The 21,899-nt window shown below is 36.8% G+C and overlaps 1 protein-coding gene across 2 annotated transcripts in view; it reads left to right on the forward strand.

The window, feature by feature from the left end:
• Positions 1-21,899, forward strand: part of LMBRD1 (LMBR1 domain containing 1) — a 66,066-nt gene that overhangs the window by 31,047 nt on the left and 13,120 nt on the right. For both annotated transcript variants that reach the window (XM_015284746.4, NM_001006413.2), the window contains exons 8-14: positions 6,040-6,165; positions 7,507-7,659; positions 15,892-15,956; positions 16,682-16,784; positions 17,883-17,987; positions 19,206-19,355; positions 20,288-20,366. In XM_015284746.4, the coding sequence (XP_015140232.2) occupies positions 6,040-6,165; positions 7,507-7,659; positions 15,892-15,956; positions 16,682-16,784; positions 17,883-17,987; positions 19,206-19,355; positions 20,288-20,366 (781 nt within the window). The remainder of the gene's footprint in view (positions 1-6,039; positions 6,166-7,506; positions 7,660-15,891; positions 15,957-16,681; positions 16,785-17,882; positions 17,988-19,205; positions 19,356-20,287; positions 20,367-21,899) is intronic.

Here is a 21,899-nt window from a genome sequence, read left to right on the forward strand (position 1 = left end):
ACTGTTAGGTCTCCCCTGGAGCCTTCTCTTCTCCAGGCTGAACAGCCCCAGCTCTCTCCTCCTGTCCTCACAGGAGAGGCATTCCATCCCTTGGATCATTTTTGTGGCCCTCCTCTGGATGCAATATAACAGGTCCATGTCTCTCCTGCACTGGGGACTCCACATTTGGATGCAGTACTCCAGGTGAGGCCTCAACAGCACAGAGCAGAGGAGATATAGCCTCTTCAGATATATTTAAGTTATCAGATTTTCTCCTTTGCTCTTCACAACTTAGGAAAGAGCTAAACAACTTCTTCTCTGCCTTTCCCTCGAGTTTCCTCATAGAAGTCTTGGAATTCTTTTAAGTTATGATCTGTTCTCATGTGACTGTCAGATGAGTTGGCACAAAAGGGTAGAGTGTAAAGTTTGGATTCCCATTGCTGATAGTATGTTGAGGATACCATGCATCTGGAAACCCCAATTGGTGGATAGCAGGCTGATGTTTAAACATGTCTAATATCACTTAAATGTCATTGGCTCTGTGACTTGCCTATGCCATCTCTCTGTCCTGCAATAGACTTGGTTGAGAGGTAATCGCCTCAAGTTGCACCAGTACTAGTTCAGGTTGGATTTTAGGAAAGATTTCTTCTCAGGAAGGGTGATCAGGCATTAGAACAGGCTGCAAAGGGAGGTGGTGGTGGTGGTGGTGTCACCATCTCTGGAGTTATTCAAGAAACATGGAGATGCAGCACTGAGGAATGTGGCTTAGTGGGCATGGTTGGGGGGGATGGGGTGGGGTGGGTTAACAGTTGGACATGATGATCTTAGTTCTTTTCCAACCTTAATGATTCTGTGTGTGAACCAATGTCACTGTTAGCCATGCCTAATAGTGGTTTGGAGATACAATGTCTCTAGTTCTGATTTTTATCTTTAGAATGGTAAGGATAAGTAGCTAGATACAGAGACAGAAAATACCTTACTGTTTCTTGTAGAATCAGATTACTCTGGGGAAGCAAAGTGCAATCTAGGTGTGCAGAAAAGAAAGAAACAGTTTAAAGGGAAGGTGCTGTGTGAGTGTCTTGTGTACAAGCTTGAAAATATTGTTGTGACACAGCAGTGTATCATGTCTAACTCTACTTATTTGTTCTAGCTTGTCTGCTCCAACAAAAGCAGTGCTGATGAGGCTTCATTGTATTAATATGAAGTGGCATTATAGTTCAGTTGCCTGTACTTAGCAATTGCTATAAAGAAAAAATAACCACAGTGCAGCTTCCCTGGTACTTAAATTACTTAACTCAAATAAAATGCTAATACCATGGTGTGTGTGTGTGTGTTTGTATATATATTTTGTCGGTGTATATATATATATCAAGATATTTTTGAAGTTGTGTTTTTTTGTAGTATCTTCATACTGGAGAAATTTAGCTCATATTTAACTCCTCTGTCTTTAAAGCACTGTATATCCTAAGTTAAAGGTGTATATCTAATGGACATTTGTGTTAAGGCTGTAGAATTGCATGTTTTGCCTTCTGTGGTCATGCTCTCAGCTGATATCTTGAAACAAGCAGTTATACAAAGGTAGCAACTTCCAATTCTTTCTGTCTATTTAAAATTGCGGTGAGCACTTACCTACCTTTCTTAAGCCTATTAAACATTCATGCAATAGTTGACTTGGGTATTCTTATTTAGTTTTTTTCATGCAAATTCACTAGAGGGCAGTGTTCTGCAAGAAATGTTAGTCGGATTAAATTCTATGTGTTTTGCACAAGATTCTATGTATGTGTATACACACATACCTTTTAAAACATCTCAGTAATATGAACCTGTAAGATAGAACATGTACTTTCTGCTGTGCTGTACAAGTATTTTCTAGTAACTTAATGTTAAGAATTTGTGATTTTTTTCTTGTGCGTAAAGCTGGTAAGCTACTGTCAGTTATAGTGCTGTTTGTGTACGAAGATCAGAATCCTTTTTCTGACAGTTGAACACAGCAGATGTAGACAGTGAAACATAATCAGCTTAATAGCTGCCTTTTGCAGTAGATTTTCGCAACCAACTTTAAGTCCTTTGACTTTTCTAAAGATATCTACTGCATTCATTTCAGTGGTTTTTTTTTTCCTATGCTTATGACCAATCTGTGTGCCTGTGTCTGGTCTGGTTGCTTACTAGGTGTTTCCACCTTCATAACACACTTCAGAAGAAGTATTTTGGTAGCTTGTGCAATTTTAAAATGTTAGTCTGGCAGTTATGATTCCCAATGGCAAGCTTCTCTGGGTATCTTTAATATCAAGTATTTATCCTTGAAGTACTTGCTTGCTGCAGCTTCTGTAAAATGGGATTTTTATGACTTAGCTCAACTGCACTTTCAATTTTGTGGTTATGAGTCACTATTAACTTATCTGATAACTAACTACTAAGATAGTAATACCTTATGTAGCCATAGGCTGTAGGATTTTGCTAGCTCTAAGGTGTTGTAAGGTGCTGCATCTGCAAAAAGCAGAAGGAGTAACAGCTTACTTCACAGAATCACAGGATTGTAGGGGCTGGAAGAGACCTCCAGAGATCAAATCCAGCCCCCCTGCAGAGCAGGCCTCCTGCAGCAGGCTGCACAGGTAGGTGTCCAGGTGGGTCTTGAATATCTCCAGAAGAGAATCCGCAACCTCCCTGGGCAGCCTGTACCAGTGTTCCATCACTCTTACTATGAAGAAGTTCCTTCACATATTGCTGCAGAATTTCTCCATTTTATGAGTGTTTCCCCTTGTCCTGTCTCCTCAGATGGCTGAAAATATTTTTTAATTTGATAATATATAGTTTTGATTGTGCAGTGTGAGGATTGTAGCTGGATCTCTTGCTGACAGGGTAGGAAGGAAGGGAATGAAGGAGGGCTGAAGACTAAACAAACTGAAGTAATGCTAATGTGATTCCTGAAGTAGTATCTTTGTGCTCTCTGAAATGTAAATTTGCATTCTGTGATGTACTGAGAGAACAACCAGGATATGATTCTCATTGTTCTTCAGTGCCTACTGATATTACATAAACAATGTTGAACTAACTGTTTCCTTGTGACTTGCAAGTTTCTGGCCTACTGTGAATACAGATTTCATTGCAAATTCAGATCTTGAACTTGCTATCACTTCTCTGAATAACAGACAAGACTGTCTTCAAAATTCTTCACTGCTTAGATTTGTGTTTAGAGGGTAGGTGATCTAAGTTTTCTTTTGTATAAGTTACTCTTCCTTCATCTCTGTTAGAGCTGGAGGCCACCTACTTCAGGGAATCTATGAAACTTTAATATATTAAACTTCATCTATTTAAAGATGTAGTATGTATTAGCTGTGGGCAGACTACCAAATCAGAGTGAAATGGCTCTTTAACATTGGTGCCTCACTGTACTTTCTGGTTAGTAAGCTGTTAGTTTTAAACTTTTTTTTAGCTCTTAAGCAGACCAAAAGAAGTTTTCTCTTACATGAATCATTTGTGGGGGCTCAATAGGAGAGAATCTTCTCTGGAATTATTTTTAGCCATAAACTTAGTTTTGTGATTTTCTTTTTTCTCCCTTGCTTTAAAATGAGGTTTTAGTGAAATCAGGCATTATTTAACAGCTTTGGTAGCACCCATAGACATGCAAGACCTAACCTTACAGCATGTATTATCAGATGTCAAGTTTGAACCGTGTTTAAGAAAAGATTCAGTTCACTTTGAAGAACTAATGTGGAAATAATGCAAATGTATGCTGTAATTACTGGTTCTATTTGGATGACTGCTTACTCATCTTTACTCTTTAGGGCAGTTCTTCTCATCTGATTTCTAGGCATAGGTTGTCTTAAAGTCCTAGAAACTTTTGTTTCAGTGGCATATGTATGGCAAGAACTAACCGCGTTCTATCAAAATACGAGTGTAAATTCACATCAGCTTGTGAGTGTTAAAACTTTGTTCAGGGCAGACTTGTACTTATTCTGCAGCCTAAAGAGAAATGCGTCCCTGAAACGGAATTAGCAGATCCAACAGAGACTTGATATACCACAGAAGATCAGAAGATGACTTGTTCTTCTGTCCTTCATTCTATATATTGATATCTTGACGGATCAGTATGTCTTACCTTCCCCCTGATGATTAGGGAATTTGGTAATCATCTGTCTGTTAGTATCTATACCTAGAGTAAGCTTGATGTTTAAGTATATAATTTACATTGGGAACAAAACGATTGCATTCCCTTCATTTGCTGTTGGCTTTTTAGCAATGTAGGCTTAAATTTAGAATTCTGATCTATATTCCAATGTCTGGATCTGTAGCACCTTTTTGAAGAACAGATGGAAGTTTTCTGGTGGAATCAAATTGTTTCTAGTCTTATTTTGTAAAATTATGTAGACCTACTGTCATAGCAATCACTAATTCTGTTTCTGCATACTGAATTTATTTGGCTCCAATTGGATATGGTTTGGATTCCACAGAAGGGCTTTACTTAACCTCCATCCTGGTTAGGAATTAAGATGGAGTGCTTATATATTAACCTAAATTCTCAAGCAGCCAGACAAGAGTGGTGTTTGCTAGGGTTGATATTGATCCTATACTATTCACTGTCTTCATTAATGATCTGGATGATGAGATTAAGTATACTTAGTGGGTTTGAGTACATCAAATAGGAGGAAGGTGTGCTAGAACAAGAGGCCACAATATCACAGAATTGTAGGGGTTGGAAGGGACCTCCAGAGATTGAGTCCAACCTTTCTGCAAAGCAGGCTCCCTGCAGCAGGCTGTGCAAGTAGGTGTCCAGGCAGGTCTTGAATATCTCCAGAGAAGGAGAGTCCACAACCTCTCTGGGCAGCCTGTTCCAGTGCTCCATCACTCTCACTGTGAAGTTCCTTCACATTAATGCAGAACTTCCTATGCTCTAGTTTATGGCTGTTTCCCCTTAGCCAACCTCTTTTCAGTGGTCTGTGGAGACAGGACATGTCCCTCAAATATATAGGTGGGAAGCATAAGCAGGTGCTCGTTAGCCCAGTCTTCCCACAGCATAAGTTCATGGTGAGATCTGACTGGCAGGGGAGTGGTTCTGCTGAAAGGACCTGCAAGTCCTTGTGAATAGCCAGCTGAACATTAGCTGGTGGTTTGGCAGCAGAAAAGCAAGCAGTGTCCTGGGCTACATCAGCAATGCCATAGACAATAGAGAGGTGATTACTCCACTGTATCTGGCACTTCTAAAGTCATATAAAGTCAGTATTTAATGCCTCTGTTTTAGAAACTGGAAAATGGAAGCCTAGATAAGAGAAAGCTTGGGGGGGGGGGGGGGGGGGGGGGGGAAGGCTGCTTTTCAGCTCATCTAGATGGCAAAGTAGTTTGTTATCAAAGAATATTACAGCTGTCCATGTGCATGGCCAAGATTTCCCAATGGAGCTGAGTCTAGTCAAAGTTGAATTCATTTCAAAATCTGAAATCTTAGTCTTAGATGTAGACTTTTGTGTGGTTGTATAGTTGTGTTCAAATCAAAATGCTTTATAAAGCTTGAAATTGCTTCCTGCTGTAACTAGCCTGTGATAGAAGTTGTCTTCCAGTGTGTTTATATATAGCTCCTATACTTAAGAAGCTTTAATATAGGAACTGGAGTTGTTAGTTGCCTTTTGTAATTAAGGGGAATGAAATTTAACTTGACTCGCAAGCCTATAAGAAAATGTTTTTAATATTTGGTGAAACTTTGCTTGAAACTATGGAGTATTGTTATTTGCAGAGCAAAAGTGAACTTTGAGTTCATTGGCAGATACTTATTGTGTAATGACGGTGGAATTAAATAGTTGATGTTTTTGACAAAAAAAAACCAGGAGTTAACTTCAGAAGTTTTCAGTAGGTTATGCTTATAGAAAGTCTTAAAATATTCCAAGGGATTCTGGAACCTGCATAATGTTTATAATGTTTTGCTCAAAAATTAACAGAATTGATTGTTTTAGAATGTGATTGTGGATGGGAGAGAACAAACTAGTGATACCTTATGGCTACAACATACAGTAGGCTTAACAGGTGAAAACATACAGCAGAAAACATGAGTGTCTGTCTTCTTTACTTTAGGCTTATGGTATGTCAGCATTGCCTCTAAACTTGATTAAAGGAACTACCAGTGCAGCTTATGAACGTTTGGAGAACACTGAAGATATTGAAGAAGTGGAGCAACGAATATTACGGATTAAGTCAAAGGTATCAACTTTTCTGTTCTCAGTTACCTAAGTATCTTTTTCTTGATTAGTTTACATGTTTACAGTCATATTAGGTAAATTTGTGTTCTAGACAAAACTAGCAGGCGAGAAGTGATTAGCTTGCTATTTTTGAGTTATTTTGAAACAATATAGTTAGTTGCCTAGTAGAGATCAATGGTATTTTTTTTGTCCACCAGCTCAGTCATTTGTACCTTGCTAATAACGATGCTGAGGAGCTAAACTTAAACTTCTCCAGTCCTGCTTAGATATATGGAAGGCATACTTTATAGAGGTTTATAATACTAACTTTAAATACTAACTTTACTTAGCTTGCTACCAGTTAGAGCACCTACTCACTGTAGTTGTCAGTGATGGATACTTGCCATATAGAGCTACCATCAAAAGATTCATCAAAATATTAATCATCTTTATGAATAAGTAACAGCTCCAAATATTCCTGCTTCCCAGTTAATGTGCTTTGCTGTTATAAAACATTTATTTGTGGAATGTATACAAATGGAAATCTGTTCTGAATCCTAAACCTCTTCAGGATGTAATACTATCTGTAAACCACTGATGGCTTTTGCAGCTCACTAAGGTGTTGGGAATCATATAAAACACTGACGTTCTAAAAAGCAGAGAGCACAATCTTAACAAGGAAGATTTTTTTCCTGTATGTACAAGATTCCTCACCCTTCTCCCAACCCACTTCAGATAACAGTTTGATTAGTGATCTTCACAATCCTGAGTCATGGTTTATTGTAACTTAGTCTTTTCCACCCCATCACTTTAATTCTGGTAGTCTGTATGTGCTGTTATGTGAATTGTAATAGTGGACTCTCAGCAGTGTTGAAATGGTTCTGACATTAGCACTTAAGATCCCTTAAATGTTGTATGGGTATTGTGTAATGAAATTTAAAAAGTAGCTTTCTGTGGTATAACTTGGAAAGCTGTAGGTTTTGTATGGCTGAGGCAAAGGCACCTCTCTTAACTGAAATAATGAGAATAATAAACCCCTGGAAAGTCAACTATTGCTTTTTGCAGACTGTTGTATTACAGAAGTTTGCCGGTACCTTTTGTTAGCTAGATTTTATAAGATAATTAGGAGGTAGGACATCTTTGTTCTAATTATTTCTATATTTTCATGTAGTCATTAGTACAAACTAATTTTCCGTAATTTATGAGTTACGGTTAAGATTGTGCCTCTGTTTAGTTCCAAACTTCATTGTATGAATTTGATGTCAAAAGTGAATTGCTCTAATTCACTAAGCAAGGTATCAAGTCTATTTGTTCCATTGATTCAGTGTTCCCTGATCTCTTGCACTAATTTTCTGATGATTAGTGCAGAGATGGTCGACCTCTATCATCAAGGGATAGACGAGCTGTTCAACAACTAGAAGAGAGACTAAGGACGCTTCGAAGGAGAGAGAGGCATCTGGAAACCATTGAGAAAAGTTGGTGGTTGAAGTTCTGTGAAGCTATCCGACCTCTGAAGGTAAAATGTTGTTACACTTTTTGAGTGTTAAGTTGCATGTAATAGCTTTCGGCTCCCTTCTTTTGATTGCTCTGAAAGTAATGCCTCCTATTTATTTCTGTGGAAATTTCAACTAACTACAACTAGTAGAAAGAACAGGATAGCACTGTCTGATAGAGCAATTTCTCAACTACAAAACACTTTCAAAATAGTTGCCACCATTAGCTATGCATTTTTCCAATGATGAATAAGATCATATTTGCTGTGCATATGTTTAAAAAAAGAACTGTGCTAGTGCACCAGCAGAGGTTATCTACTGTTGCCACTACTGATACACACCACCCACTGCTTCACTGTGTTCACATCTGCTGTTAGATCTCCCTAAATGTTCATTAGGTGTCAGTGAATGTCAGTGGTTTCAATTTTTCTACATGGAAGAATTCAGTCACACCTTTGCTTTATATACACTTCCATGTCAGACATCATTTTGCCAGGCTGCCCCTCTGCTGCCATCTGTTGCATAGCAACAAAATGTAATGGAATACTGGTAGGAATGTTCAGCTTGTACTGCTATATCACCAACATCTGCCTCTGACATTGTGGGCTGATGTAATAAAATAGCAAACATTACTTTTGGAGCAGCCCTCAAATTACAGATGAAGTTCATCAATTACCATGCTGAATATCACCTGCTTATTAATATAATACCACCATGACAGTGCTACAGGAAGTAGATGTACTAAGTTCTATGTTCATGTAGCATTATAATAATATACATCTAAATAAAAAATTAGCTATCTAATTTTACAGACAATATTCCTGTGTTGTTTGAAGCCTTTAAATGCAGGCATGAGAAATATAGGCATGTATAGCTGCTATAGCCTTGTGTAGCCATAAGTGATATTTTTAATATTGCAGAATGTAAAACTGTAAGAAGCCAAGCCACTTAATCACTAAAATATAAGATTGAATGCTTGCCTAAGCTGTTTAGTTTGGTTGGAGCTAATAGGGGCTTTGTTATTTCTTGTCAGCTTGTTCAGCTTTTACTTTGATAACTGTTATTGACAGAATAGAAAGCATTAATACTTGAACTACTTCCAGATCAGACTTGCACATGCTTTATTTTAATCACCTTTTGCTATCTTGTAATGAAAAAGGTTCCTTGACTGGATTATATGGTGTTGAAGATGGAATATAGCTACTCTTTACTCCTTCAGCCTTCTCACTTAAGAGAAATCTTGCAACATGAAGTTCTGTTTGTCTCTTTGTTTCAATTCTGCTTTCTGTTCTGCAGCTCTTAAAAACAAAGAAAAAAGAACCCAACACACTCACTATGAAAAAACTAAATAGCTGCTGATTTGAGTATTGTGATCACCAACTTTGGTTTCTTTTCATGTGGTAGTTTCTTATGGCTGCCAGGCACTGACTGAGCTTTTTTTTTCCACTGTGTCTGCAACACGATAAGGGTGTCCTGCTGTGGATCTGTTGGAACAAGCTGTATCCATCATAAGGCAATTTCTAACCTATTTCTTAGAGTACACTTGTGTAGTCCCCTGCTGGTGAAACCTTGCCACCTGCACCCAGTTTACCAGTATATTATCTGTCAAAGGCTTTATGTAACCTATGTATGTGGATAAAATGGTATATGTAATGCGTGCATATAAGACCTATTCAGAATAACATGCGTCAACAATTCTCAAAGTCAGTTTGCCTTTATTATGTGTTTACAGAAAGATAGACATCTTGTGTGGAATAATAGAATGACACTTTGAATAGATCCCTGCAGGCTAAAGCCTGTTTACAGTCCTGTTAAGGGTAATTGTATGACTAACAGGTTGTTGAAAACATATCTTGTACATGTATTTACTTCTGGCGAAGAATGACTGGATTACAGAGGTGGTAAACGTTCTATGACCAGATGACCCATACAGAGCATGCAGAAATTCCAACTTGTAGCAATATTGGGCAAACAGAAATCAAAGGACTGATACTTCTTGCAGCTTGCATTGTAGTCTGTGCTGCACATTGGCAGTTACAGTTAAAGAGTGGTGCAACTTTAAAAGCAAGTTATGATAAGGAAATGTAAAATGTTGTACTATGTTGCCATAGCAAATCTAGATGTTATTTTTTTCTCAGGCATGTGAAAATAGGAAGAAGAATCCTTCCTTCTTGATAGCTGTCAGGTGGCTTATATTAATTGAAGTTGCTTGTAGACAGCAGAAGTGAGATGTTGACAAGCATATATGCATTTTGATTAAGCATCCTGTGAAGTAATTGCTTGATCAATAGTAAATTAGATATGTAGAACTTCTGTCTTGATACTCAGCCTGTGTAAAAGACTGTCACTGTGGTAAGTCTTTGATCCTAGTCTTTTGATCTTAGTTGATATATACCTATTTTCAAAGGAAAATACTTCTGTGGGACAGGATTGCCACATAGTGTTTCTTACCAACTGTAGGGTATAATTTTAGCATTACGTTAGCCTGTACTTTATAAAACTGAAGATGGCTGTAAGCATTTAGCTCTGCCATTGCTGCTGTTAATGCTGAGTACCAATGGAAACAAGCTGAAATTGAAGTCCAAAAGCTTTCAGCTTGAAACTCTTAGTGGATAACTGAAGAACTACACCAAACCCTTTCATTTAAAACAGATGTCTGTAACCCTTCACTTGGAGAGTTTTGATTTTTTCCTTTGATTGAAAGTAGTTTGAGTAGTTCCTTCAACTTCCTACATTAACCTTACATTTGAGAAATGTGATTTCTTTGTTGGCTGCATGTAATGTCTATAGTACTTCAATAATTCATTGTATTATCATAGGATGGTTTATAATATCACTAGCTACTTACAGATTATTGGTCAGGATGGTATTCCAGTGGCTTTTATTGTTCTTGTGGTTTTATCCTCTTATTATCCTCTCAGTGACTTGCTGACCTAAGAATCCCAGACTAAGAAAGCAGAGCTGCAGATCAGTAATTCTTCCTGGCAAATTTTAATTTAAAATGGGGCGCTTCAATGCATGTTACAAAACTTCTTTACTTTCTCTTTTTCAGAGCTGTCCTATGAAGGTTGTAACATCCATTATTCTATTATTAATGTCTCAAGTCTTGCAAAACTGTTTTACTGTTACTTCTACAGTATTTGAGTTCTCTGTGTAACTTCTGAATTTCAATTAGTGTCTTTAGAAGAGAAGGAAATATTTTTATGGCCATATGTAGTAGTCCTGATCAACATAGGAGTTCATTAAAGTCTCAAACTTCAGATGAAACTCCTCGTGTCAAATACAAGACATGGAAAGGGCTATTTCTGCTTTGTTTGGGATGGTGAGGTTTTTGGACGTTGTATTCTATTGAATTCAAGGGCCTGTATGTTCAGAAATAACACTTGAGGTTTTTTTTTACAGCACTAACTTAATATCTTCAGTCAAACTTCTCTAATTGTCTTTGTGTATTGTCTTCCTAACTCTTAATTATTTTTGTTAGATTTTAGTATCTATTATGCGATTTGTCGTTCAAGACAGAGCTTCATATTCTCCTGAGGAATGTTTTTTTTTTTGACATGGACTAAAGAAAATTTTGCAAATAAAATTTGTTTTACTCGAAGCTATATAAAGTTGTATCAAACTCAGAATATACCAAGTTGGAAATGACTCACGTGAAGTTCAAGTCAAAAACATGAAAGTGTAGGCTTTCAATTCAGACAAAATCAAGACTTTGGAAGGTCCTGAGGATGTGAGTAGTGAATGGCATGGAGTTATCGTGTAATTTCAAACTAGTCTAGTTTTTCTACAGACCTAACCTTTCCTGTCAGAAGAATCTGCTCTAGCATATGAGATCTCTGTAGGCTCTATCCTTAAGGAGATAGCTGCCTTCTCCAAATGTGAATATCTGTTCCACTGTGGCCTTTTCCATAGATTGCAGGGAAATTTCTGCTCTGGTGCCTGGAGTACCTCCTCATTTTTCCTCTTTCTGGCATTGGTGTTCGTAATGCTGTTACTCACTTCTCATTCCTTTCTACTCTGACATTTTCTCACAGAATCACAGAATGGCCTGGGTTGGAAGGGACCTCAAGGATTATGAATCTCCAACCCCTTGCCACAGGCAGGGCCACCAACCTCCGCACTTAATACTAGACCAGGCTGCCCAGGGCCCCATCCAACCTGGCCTTGAACACCTCCAGGGATGGGGCATCCACAACCACTCTGGGTGGCCTGTTTCAGTACCTTACCACCCTCAAAGTAAAGAACTTCTCCCTGACATCCAACCTAAATCTTCCCTCTCTCAACTTAAAACCATTTCCCTTTGTCCTGCTGTTATCTACCCTTTCAAAGAGATTACTCCCCTCCTGTTTATAGGGTCCCTTTAGGTACTGGAAGGCTGCAATTAGGTCACACTGCAGCCTTCTTTTCTCCAGGCTGAACAAGCCCAGCTCTCTCGGCCTGTCTTCACAGGGGAGGTGCTCCAGCCCTCTGACCATCTTTGTGGCCCTCCTCTGGACTCTCTCCAACAGCTCCCAAATTTTGCCATTTCTGAAATGTTTTCCCAGAGGTTCCATCACTGACTGCTGGGTTCAGCTGTGCCTGGAAGTGAGGTTGTTTGGAGCTGGCTGGAACTGGCCTCTTATTGGAAGCCAACCCTCCAGCCACTGCAGTCTCAGCCCCTTGCTGACAGTACAGATAGTGAAATATTACTGTTGCGAATTCCGCCTTTGTTTCTTGGTCAGTGTAACTGATCAATTGTATTACATTTGTGCTGCCAATTTTTTTTACTATGTTAATAGACACCAGCTCTGAGAGAATGACTACTCCTTTGAATGTTTGTTTCTTTGTTATTGGTTCAAAGTCATGGAACAGTTACTGTAAGCTGATTCACTATTATTTTTTTTTCCTTTGGTACATGAGCGCCACTATAGGAAAGAACTGGGCAGGCAAGGGCAAGTATTCTAGCTCTTTTTGTGAGAGGCACCCACCTGTTCCCACGTGGTCATGTTTACTCAAAATGAATTAGGCCCTAAGTTCCATGATCATCTCAGTAACATTGAAGAATTCAGAGATTAAACAGTTTAGCTTCCCAGACTTCTGGGAGCAGGGATAGGATGCAAGAAGTTCTCTGCATAACTCTTAATGAGGATGGTTTTGGGGGGATAAGGTTTAGGAAGTTGAAGAGAGAAAATAAATAGTAAATAAAATGATGTAAGCGGAAGATGAATAATGTTAGAAGAGCTTCAGTTCTTTGTGTACAGCAGAAGTAGAAAAATACATTAACAGTTAATAACGTCTCAATTATTTGACCTGGTTTATTAAACTTGAATACAGCTCAACTTTCCACTCAGAGCTAGAAGTGGCTTGATTCTACTGCTGTTATTGAGGATTGCCTATCTCCAATTTTTGCTGTAGTTTTCGTTCAGCTGTTTATCTTTAATCTTGTATGTTGAGATATAAAAATGAAGCTTTGAATAAAAAAGTTCTTACTCTCCTCTGCTTATAACTGCTTAATTCCTGCAGTTGTCAAGTACTACAAATTGTGATACAAAGAGGCTAGAGGAACTCACTTCAAGAAGCAGCACACGCAATATACTAGTGACTGTAATGTCTACAGTCTTACATAAAAATGTGGTTCACTGCTTTTTGTCAGTTCCTTGATACATACTGTTGGATTAGAAGACCCAAGCAAATGCTTTCAGTTGATGTGAGAGAGATGTAAGTGCAAGGCAGCAGATCTGCGACCTGCTCAGTAGTAAATGTGTTTTGAGTGCAGGCAGTGGTGGGGTCAGTGTTCTGCACCTGATTGTTTTAGGAAGTGACCTGACAATGGAGCAGGTCTGATTAAAGTGAAAATGATAACGTAGCTTGAGTTGTGATAGCATTGAGATTTTTGCTTGCAAAATAACTGTGGTGTAGAAATAAACCTAATCTTGTGTTGAAAGCATTGAATTCTTTTAATATGGATTAAAGATTGCTTTTTTTTCTTTGGATAATAACCTTCTTCAATTCCTCTGTATGCTGTTTGGCTGCAACCCAGGTTGTTTTTTGTCTGTTCTAGTATCCGAAGCTTTTTAGTATCAGTTGATAAATAGACCTGTTAAAGAACAAGAGGTTCTGTTTAATCAAGTACTGTCCTTTGCTTTAAAGTAGAACATGTGCTCAGGGGCTTGTATTCCTTCTCATTTGTGCTGTGACAAAGCAGAATTAAAACCCTTGGTAAATCTTTGTGGCTGTATCTAAAATATTTAAGAGAATCCAACTGGCTTAAACTAGGTAGGCAGCAGTACAGTTATATCAAGCTGCTCTTAAACTTCATCAGATTGATCATCAGCTGATAAAGACTCAGACAAACTGTATAAGTTGCAAGCTTGCCTATGAGTCTGAGTGTTAGTATTTATTTATCGGCTATATGCTGATTAATAGAAGTGAAGCCTTGATTAGTCTGTAGGCCAAGTTATAAGGTATGGGGATAATGCAGATAACATGAGGATTTCTTATGTGAAAGATCTGAGTCAATAGGTGCCTTGAAACTACATGAATGTAAGTTGATGTTAATTGTGATTTACTAGTCTTAATAGCGCTGTAGAAGCAGAAAATGAACTAAGGCAGAATTGTAGGTCTTTCAGTTTCTGATAGAAAAGGCTTGTGTTAATAGGACTGGAGTTGAGGTTAAAACATGAAAAGAAACAGTTTCTCAGTTGTTTATTTGCTGAAGTGTAATGCCTTCTTTCAAAAGATGTATACCAGAGCAAGTATGGATATGTCTACTGCTTACAGTTGATAGAAATTCATGAAGTAATGCAAGCTTAATTTTTTTTTGAGCCTCTGTGTCTTGAACAGCTAATTCCTAGTGAGAGTTTACTGTGGAGAGATACGATCTTAAATAAATAAATCTGTTCTTAGTTTGTACATCAAGCAGTTTTATATTGGTGATCCAGATTTCCAAGCAAAAGCTTGCCAAAGAAAGCTTTCCAGCACTAAAAAAAAACAGTAGCAATAGCTGATAGTTACAGTGGTCCGTAGCAGTTTTCTACACTTAGCTATGCTTATGACTTGCTAGCAAAATAAGTGTAGTGGTTAGTGGTTGACTTTTGTTTGTTTCAAACTGTTGAACAGATTAAATGACTTCCCTTGGGCAGCTAAAGGAATACAGAACTTTGGTACTTTTGGTACTAGAACTCTCTCTAGAGGAGCAGTTATCTGGTTATTTTGTGTTAACGTTAACTTTATCTTCATTTGTCTTTAAATAAGCGTATCTAAGTATGGCAGTATTCCAGTTGCATTTATATTTTCTTGAAACTCAACTTTTCTACTACTGTGGTAGTTATTTTCTTGCCTATTCTCAAGTCAAAGGTAAATTTCTTGGTAACTGAAACCTGTAAGTCAAAATACTCTGAAAGCTGCTTTCTGTAACTTAAGGTTTGAAAACTACTTTGAAATAATCAATAGCGATGACTGAGGACTTGCAGGTAGAAGCAAGATGTGAATCTAGTATATAGGCTTGCTTACTTGAATTTCACATCAGTCCATCAAACTGATTTTGTCAGCATTCCTCTAAACTCTATGGAAGGGAGCTCTCAACTGAGAAATAGTTGTACCTTGTTAGAATGGAGCACAGTACTGCACGTGGTAGTGCAGCAGTGGAATGTACTTAATGCCTAAATGCCTTCATATTGTGAAGGTTTTCCATTCCATGTAACAAGTATAGGTAGTGCATTCTGGTGAATGTTATGCTCATTTAATATAGCATCTATGTTCTTAATGGCACTTTTTTGACATATTTCTAGACTTAATAAAAGGGTGTAGTGATAAGACAAAGATTAAGCCTGAAAGAGGGTAGATTTAGATTAAAGAAATTCTGTACTCAGAGCATGATGAGTTGCTGAGAGAAGTTGTTGATGCCCCCTCAAAATGTTCAAGGTCATGTTTGATGGGACTTCAGGCACCCGGAAGGTGTCCCTGCCCATGGTAGGGGATGTTGGAACTTGATCTTACAACCCAGGATGTACTTAACACATTACTGTGAGATCAATGTATCTGCTAGACCAAAGTGGTTCTCATCTTGGGTGATCATCTTTTTGAATGCATGACATAAATCTGTTTACCTGAGTAAGCGTTTCTTGTGCTTCTGTCAAATCTTTACCAAAACTTCTTTCAACTGCTTGAGCTCTGAAGTCCGAGATTGCTAGTCCTTTATTGGAACTCAGACAAGTTTTGTTATTTTATCAACTGCAGGCATTTTCAGTTTCACTGTAAAATATTTTTGCTTCTAGATTGTATGGGGAGTGTTCTTCATCATTGTGGCACTGCTCTTCACTGTCTCTCTCTTCTTGTCAAAGTAAGTACATTTCAGTGCTTTTCTTAACTACTTGAACTATGGACTCTCTTCTAACATCTAAGTCAGTTCAAGGGTGGCTTGCTTCAGGAGCAGTTTCTTTCCTATGGTATGTTTCCATAGGTAGTGTTGCATTTTTCATTGTAATGCATATTGAAATCAAAGTGTACTAAAACAATCAAGGACACATCTCAGTTTAACTGCATGCTGCTGAAAACAGTTCTAATGTGGTAGAGAAATTATGAACTTTAAGGAAATATAATTAAGACTGTGGAGATACTGAGTGCTTGAATGAACCTGAGTGTGTAGGTACTTGCTGGGCTGGTTAACAGGTGCTTCTTGCAGTAAATGACATAATGTGTAATCATGTGCATTATAATTGTTTCATGGAATTGAAAGTAATACAGACAGCTGCAAAGTAGAGATTTTAATGAAGATTGTTACCAACACTTGAAACTTCTGGTTAAGTTTCTTTAATTTTTCAGACTGGGCAAATAAGCTATATGGCCTGAACTAAGGAAGAACTAAAACATCAAGGAAATAAAGAAATCAATATAGTTTGTCATAGAATGAGTGCAGTGAGTTTTATAGAGCAATGGGTCTATATAAGTATGGAACAACTCTTAATGTCTAGGCTTAGTTCAGCTTTTTTTTTGAGCTGCTATTTTAAATTTAAGACAACTCTTGGATAACCTTAGTGCTTACCTGATTTTCCTTAATTTCTGCAGTTTAGACAAAGCTCTACATTCAGCTGGCTTTGACTCTGGATTTATAATTTTAGGAACCAATTTGACCAATCCATTGAATATGCTGCTACCTGTTCTTCAAACAGTAAGTAAATTAATTGGTAATGTACAGATATATAAGGACGTTCCTCTGATTATCAAAGCTGCTAAAAGACAAACTGTACTTTTAAATAATTAAAGAAAATTGTCTAGATGTGTGTTCTGTTAAAGCAAGTCAACTTCCTTACTGATGATTTTTTTTAGTTAATGGATGTGGACATAAAGATCTTGGGTTGATGAAAGTCATCCAAGCAAGAGGAAGGTAGTGCTGGAGGCAACTTTGATCTGAAAAATGTAGTTTCAGTGTCAATGATGGTGAAGTTTGATGCTACTTGTTATTCTGTGCATAATAACTCATGTAACAACTTTTTTCATGCCCTATTTATATTTGAGGATTTTGTTTATCCCCCTTAAGGGAAGTAAACATACTTCACTTTTCAGTGTATTTATTACACCTTGAAAATATATACTATGTTTGCTGTTAGGCGTGTTATAATACTGCATTACTCTGAAATAAAATGTACATAAGAAAAAACACTAACTTGAGTAGATTTTGAAGACATTTCCACATGAATTTTACAAACATATGAAACAGTAATGGGTAGACTAACAAAAGGGAAAGCTGTAATTGTTAGTACTTTAGTCTCCCCTGAATTCTTTCCATAATCTCACTGTAATGGTTTGCTACAAAGCATTGCCTACTTTATAGTCTCAAAAACTATTAACCACTATGGCTTATCACTAGGAAAAGCTACGTTCAGCAGCAGTGTTATCTCTAACTGTTAAATGCTGTACACAAGTATGTTCAGAAATAATCACATGCTTATATAGTTCTAAGATTAGTTTTGCTGCTGTGGGCTTTTTGTTCTGAAAGTATTTGAAAAAAGCAGGTATTTTGTGGTCTGAAAAATGCATAAAGTTTTAAATTAAGAGAAACACTTACTTAGTTTCACAAACTGTAAACTCTATTAACAGCAAGCCATACTAGCTCTATTTGGGGATACTTCCAAAGCTTTTTAAATGACTTAGTACCTAAAATGATGTAGGTAAATCTGAGTAGTTTCTATCCAAATGGGAGAAGACCATGTTTTCTAATTGAAGATTTTATTGTCATTTCAAGCTCTTGTATGCTTTTTGTTTTTAGGTTTTCCCACTTGATTATATTCTTATTACAACTATTGTTATGTACTTTATCTTCACTTCAATGGCAGGGATTCGAAATATGGGTATTTGGTTCTTCTGGATAAGGGTAAATATCACTTAATTTTATAAAGTAAACTATTAATGTTTAAGAAATGTCCCATGGAATATTTTTAATGAGTAGTTATGTACTGCTTCTTAAATATAGAGATGCTGCAAATGTTATTTGTATCTGTAATGAGTGCTAAAAGCATACTGTGCAAATTCTACTGTTTTTGAAAGCTACTCTGTTTTGCTAAGTTGTCAGACAAAACTGTCTTATTGTGCTAAGTAATAGACAGCTGACTCCTTTGGCATATGAAATAAGTGGCTTCTGGCTCTTTGAAGTTGAAGCCATGATTTTGATGCACTGAAATATTAATAAACTTCTTAATCAGGAATGCAGAGTTCATAAGGCTTTTTTTTTAGGTGGCAAGCAAGTTTCTCTAATTTGATTAAGAGTACAGTGATATGCCATATCTGAGTATGATACAAGTAGTATTACTGTGTTTAAAAAAACAGCATAGCAATCATACCTGTGATCCTTGGCTTAACATTTCCCCTCTTCTGCTCCTGCCTTGCCTTTACCTACTGACACCCTTTTCTATGGTGACATCCCAAAACTGCAAATGGTGACAGCGAGTCCTGGCAATGAGCTGAAACTTGTTGCTGTTTTTGGTCATCTTCATTTATCAGATGCCAGGTTCTTTTCTCTTATATGGCACTTCATGTGAGCCTATGGGAATCACAGTGGAGTAGAGTTATCTACAGGTAACAGCAAGGGATTATCTCGTTCCCTGGAGAAGAAAGTGGAGAAGATGCAGCTCCATCGTGCACAGTTTTTTTTTTTTTCAGTACTTAAGAATACGATCTCATGATTCCTGTCTCTGGTTTTGTCTGCTAAGAGAAGCAGTGATAGATGACATTACACCTTAGCCAGAAGATGCAGTACTTCTTGGCAAATCATAGCACTGCTTGATAAATGTGATAAGCAACACTATTTATTATCTTACTATCTCACTATGAATTGTTTTAGGAAGCTTCCCGATCTATAAATACTCTGGGTCATTGGTACAATTATTTTGATTAAATAGCTATGTTTAGAACTTTATGTAAATATACTTGAAAATCTGCTTTAACTCACTGGAATTACGTTGCTGGAAGAGAATTTATAGCAGCTTTCCAGTAGAACTGTACTTGTTACTTAGGCAGAGGAGAAACTGGGATTTTTTTACTTAAAACCAACTTGATTTTTAATCATTAGTTCTTGTATGTTTTCTATTTGTAGCTTTATAAAATCAGACGAGGGAAAACTAGACCTCAAGCACTCTTATTTCTCTGTATGATACTTCTGTTGATAGTTCTTCATACAAGTTATATGATCTACAGTCTTGCCCCTCAATATGTAATGTATGGAAGCCAAAAATACCTGGTACAGGTAAGATGTAACATGCTATGTGTTTCTTGTTTACAAGTTTAGTCACGTTTATACAGACTTCTAAAATTGGGCTCATTCTTAGTTTTTAAAGAATTTTCTAGCCAGGTTTTTTTAGCTATTGATGAAACTGCCTGGTACTACACAAGCCTAAAATGGCTATAGTGTGTATAACGTCACTTAATTCCTTGATAATCCTTACATAGTGCCAAACTTTGAATTATGCTTCATTTCTATTGATAAGAAGCTGTGAGTTTCCACTAGATTTTGGAGGTTACATGAGTGACTAAAAGTAACGCTGTTGTTCCATAGTTAATGTTCTCATGTGTATATTTTAGTTGACAAAGGTACAGCCTTGTACAGTAGAGCATATTCAGAAAGCATCTGAATATTCACTAATTAATCAAGTGTAAGGATCAGTTTTTCGGGTTGTAAAGCAGTTTGAGTTTGAACAGGAATGTTTGACTTTCCAGTAGTTTTCTTGCAAAACCATCTTCCTCCTATCTTGGCTCCTTCTCTCTTGGCTAAGTATATTGGAGGTTATCTATGTGTAATGATGCTGTCATCTGACTCTTAAACCAGGTTGTCACTGCATTTGGTATCATTATTCAAGTCTAGCGCTTCAATGGTGTCTTTGTCACCAAAGACGAATTCCAAATTCTGTTTATGAAAACATAAGGTTTACTTTTGGATATAAAGTATTGTGCACAAGCTTTCAGAGGACACAACCTATTCATTTCTTCTAAATGAAAGCATAATTAGAATTTTTAATGTAAAACTAATCTACAATAAGAAGCTATCATTTAAGACATGGTTCAAAATCTAAATCCTTCTAAATGTGTAAGTTCATCAAAGCTTTTTTAAAAAATGAACTAGTAATTTACTGAAAAATGTTTATTTGACGGAGTGTAGACTAATTTTATGTATTTATGTAGAGTAATAAGACTATTGATGGCCAGCCAAAGAATGTCACAACATTTGTAGCAAAAGACTGTGATGCAGATGCACCTGAAGGTAAGAAACTTGTTTCCTATGTATGCAATATATGAAATGTGTGCATAGCTGTAATAAGGAGCTCAAATTTTTGACTTTGATTTTGTTTTAATATGAGACTTTGACATATAGTTATGTCCAGAAAACATTCTACTGACATCTTATTGAAGGAAAGATTATTTTCAGTAGAAGCAGTTTAACAGTGCACTGCAGTAACATCAGTCTTCTATTTATTTTAATATATACGTATAAGATCTTAAGAATAAACCTGAGGCTGTGAATAGCTTAGCATTTTAGCATCTGAAATATCCTATTAGCGCATGTTTGCTATCCAAACATTCAGGGAAATATTCTATCAAAATTTGTGATGTACTAATGAAAATTAAGATCTGTAATTCTCAGTGCCTTTTTGCAAATGAGAAAATTCTGCAGTTAAGATGTAAGTACAGGCTGTTCTGTGAAGACCTTGGCATTTTAGACTATTGTCCTGCAGTCCTCTTAATTTTAATTTCTCTTTGACATCCAGTGTTATTAACCATCTCTTTTTAACTGCTGTTGTACTGTACGTAATATGGAGCTGTGAATAGTGACTAGCAAGCAGATGAATAATGGGCATGCTTTTCCTGACTTTTCCTATCTTTGCAGTCATTAATGTTGGATATTTTGAGACAGTTTCTGTAGATAGTATTCTTCGTTGACACCAGCCTTTAGCTGGGAATTTCTTTAAGAAACTAAGCTAATTATCTGGATTTTCTAATATTGTCTTCCCCTTTTTTCTTCTGCATGTAACCAATTCTTAAACTATTTGAATTGCACTAGCTGTTTCAATATTGATGCTTCAATAAGGCTGCTATCAATTTTTGATTGTTTTGACTTTTTTTAAAAGAAGTCAGCTCAGCTAAAGATGTATAGTCTTCATGTCTTTTCCGTTGAAGCTCTCAATTGTTTTCTCTGGCAAACTTTCAGCTTCTGTGTAAATAAGTTGAATTGAGTATGCTTTAATATACTTAAAAGGTGTGACTGTAATTGATAGAAAAGATAAATAGTGCTCTTAAGTCTTCTCACCTTACCAACATTCTGTAACTACTGAACCCTGACTATACTTCTAGAAGATCTTAGCAACTCCTCAGCTTCTCTTTTCATCTGTGTTTTTGGGAAAGATGTTCAATTTTAAATGCTTGTAGTAGTGGAGTTAACTGAATGTATGATCTGTTCTCAAGTTTTTGGTCTTTTGCAGTGTACTTCCATCTATATACCCTCCTCAAATTTAGTACATAGGTTTCTATTCATATTCTTTTTTGTTTTATATAATCTACCACGAGGGATGGATTTTTTTTGGACTACATTGAAATAAATTGTTCATTCACATTTCTGATAGCTGCTTTTAGCCATAATGCAGTTTGAGATGTTTTGATTTTTTTTTTTAGCGATATAATGGTTCAACTCGTATTGAAACTGCAATACTGTTGTAGTTAAAAATAAACCCTTCTGTGGCAGAGTTCAGAAGAGTAAAATAGTAGTCCTTCAAAATGAGATCACTTAAAGAAGGTTTTA

This window comes from Gallus gallus, chromosome 3 (genome assembly GCF_016699485.2).
Source record: "Gallus gallus isolate bGalGal1 chromosome 3, bGalGal1.mat.broiler.GRCg7b, whole genome shotgun sequence".
Lineage (NCBI taxonomy): Eukaryota > Metazoa > Chordata > Aves > Galliformes > Phasianidae > Gallus > Gallus gallus.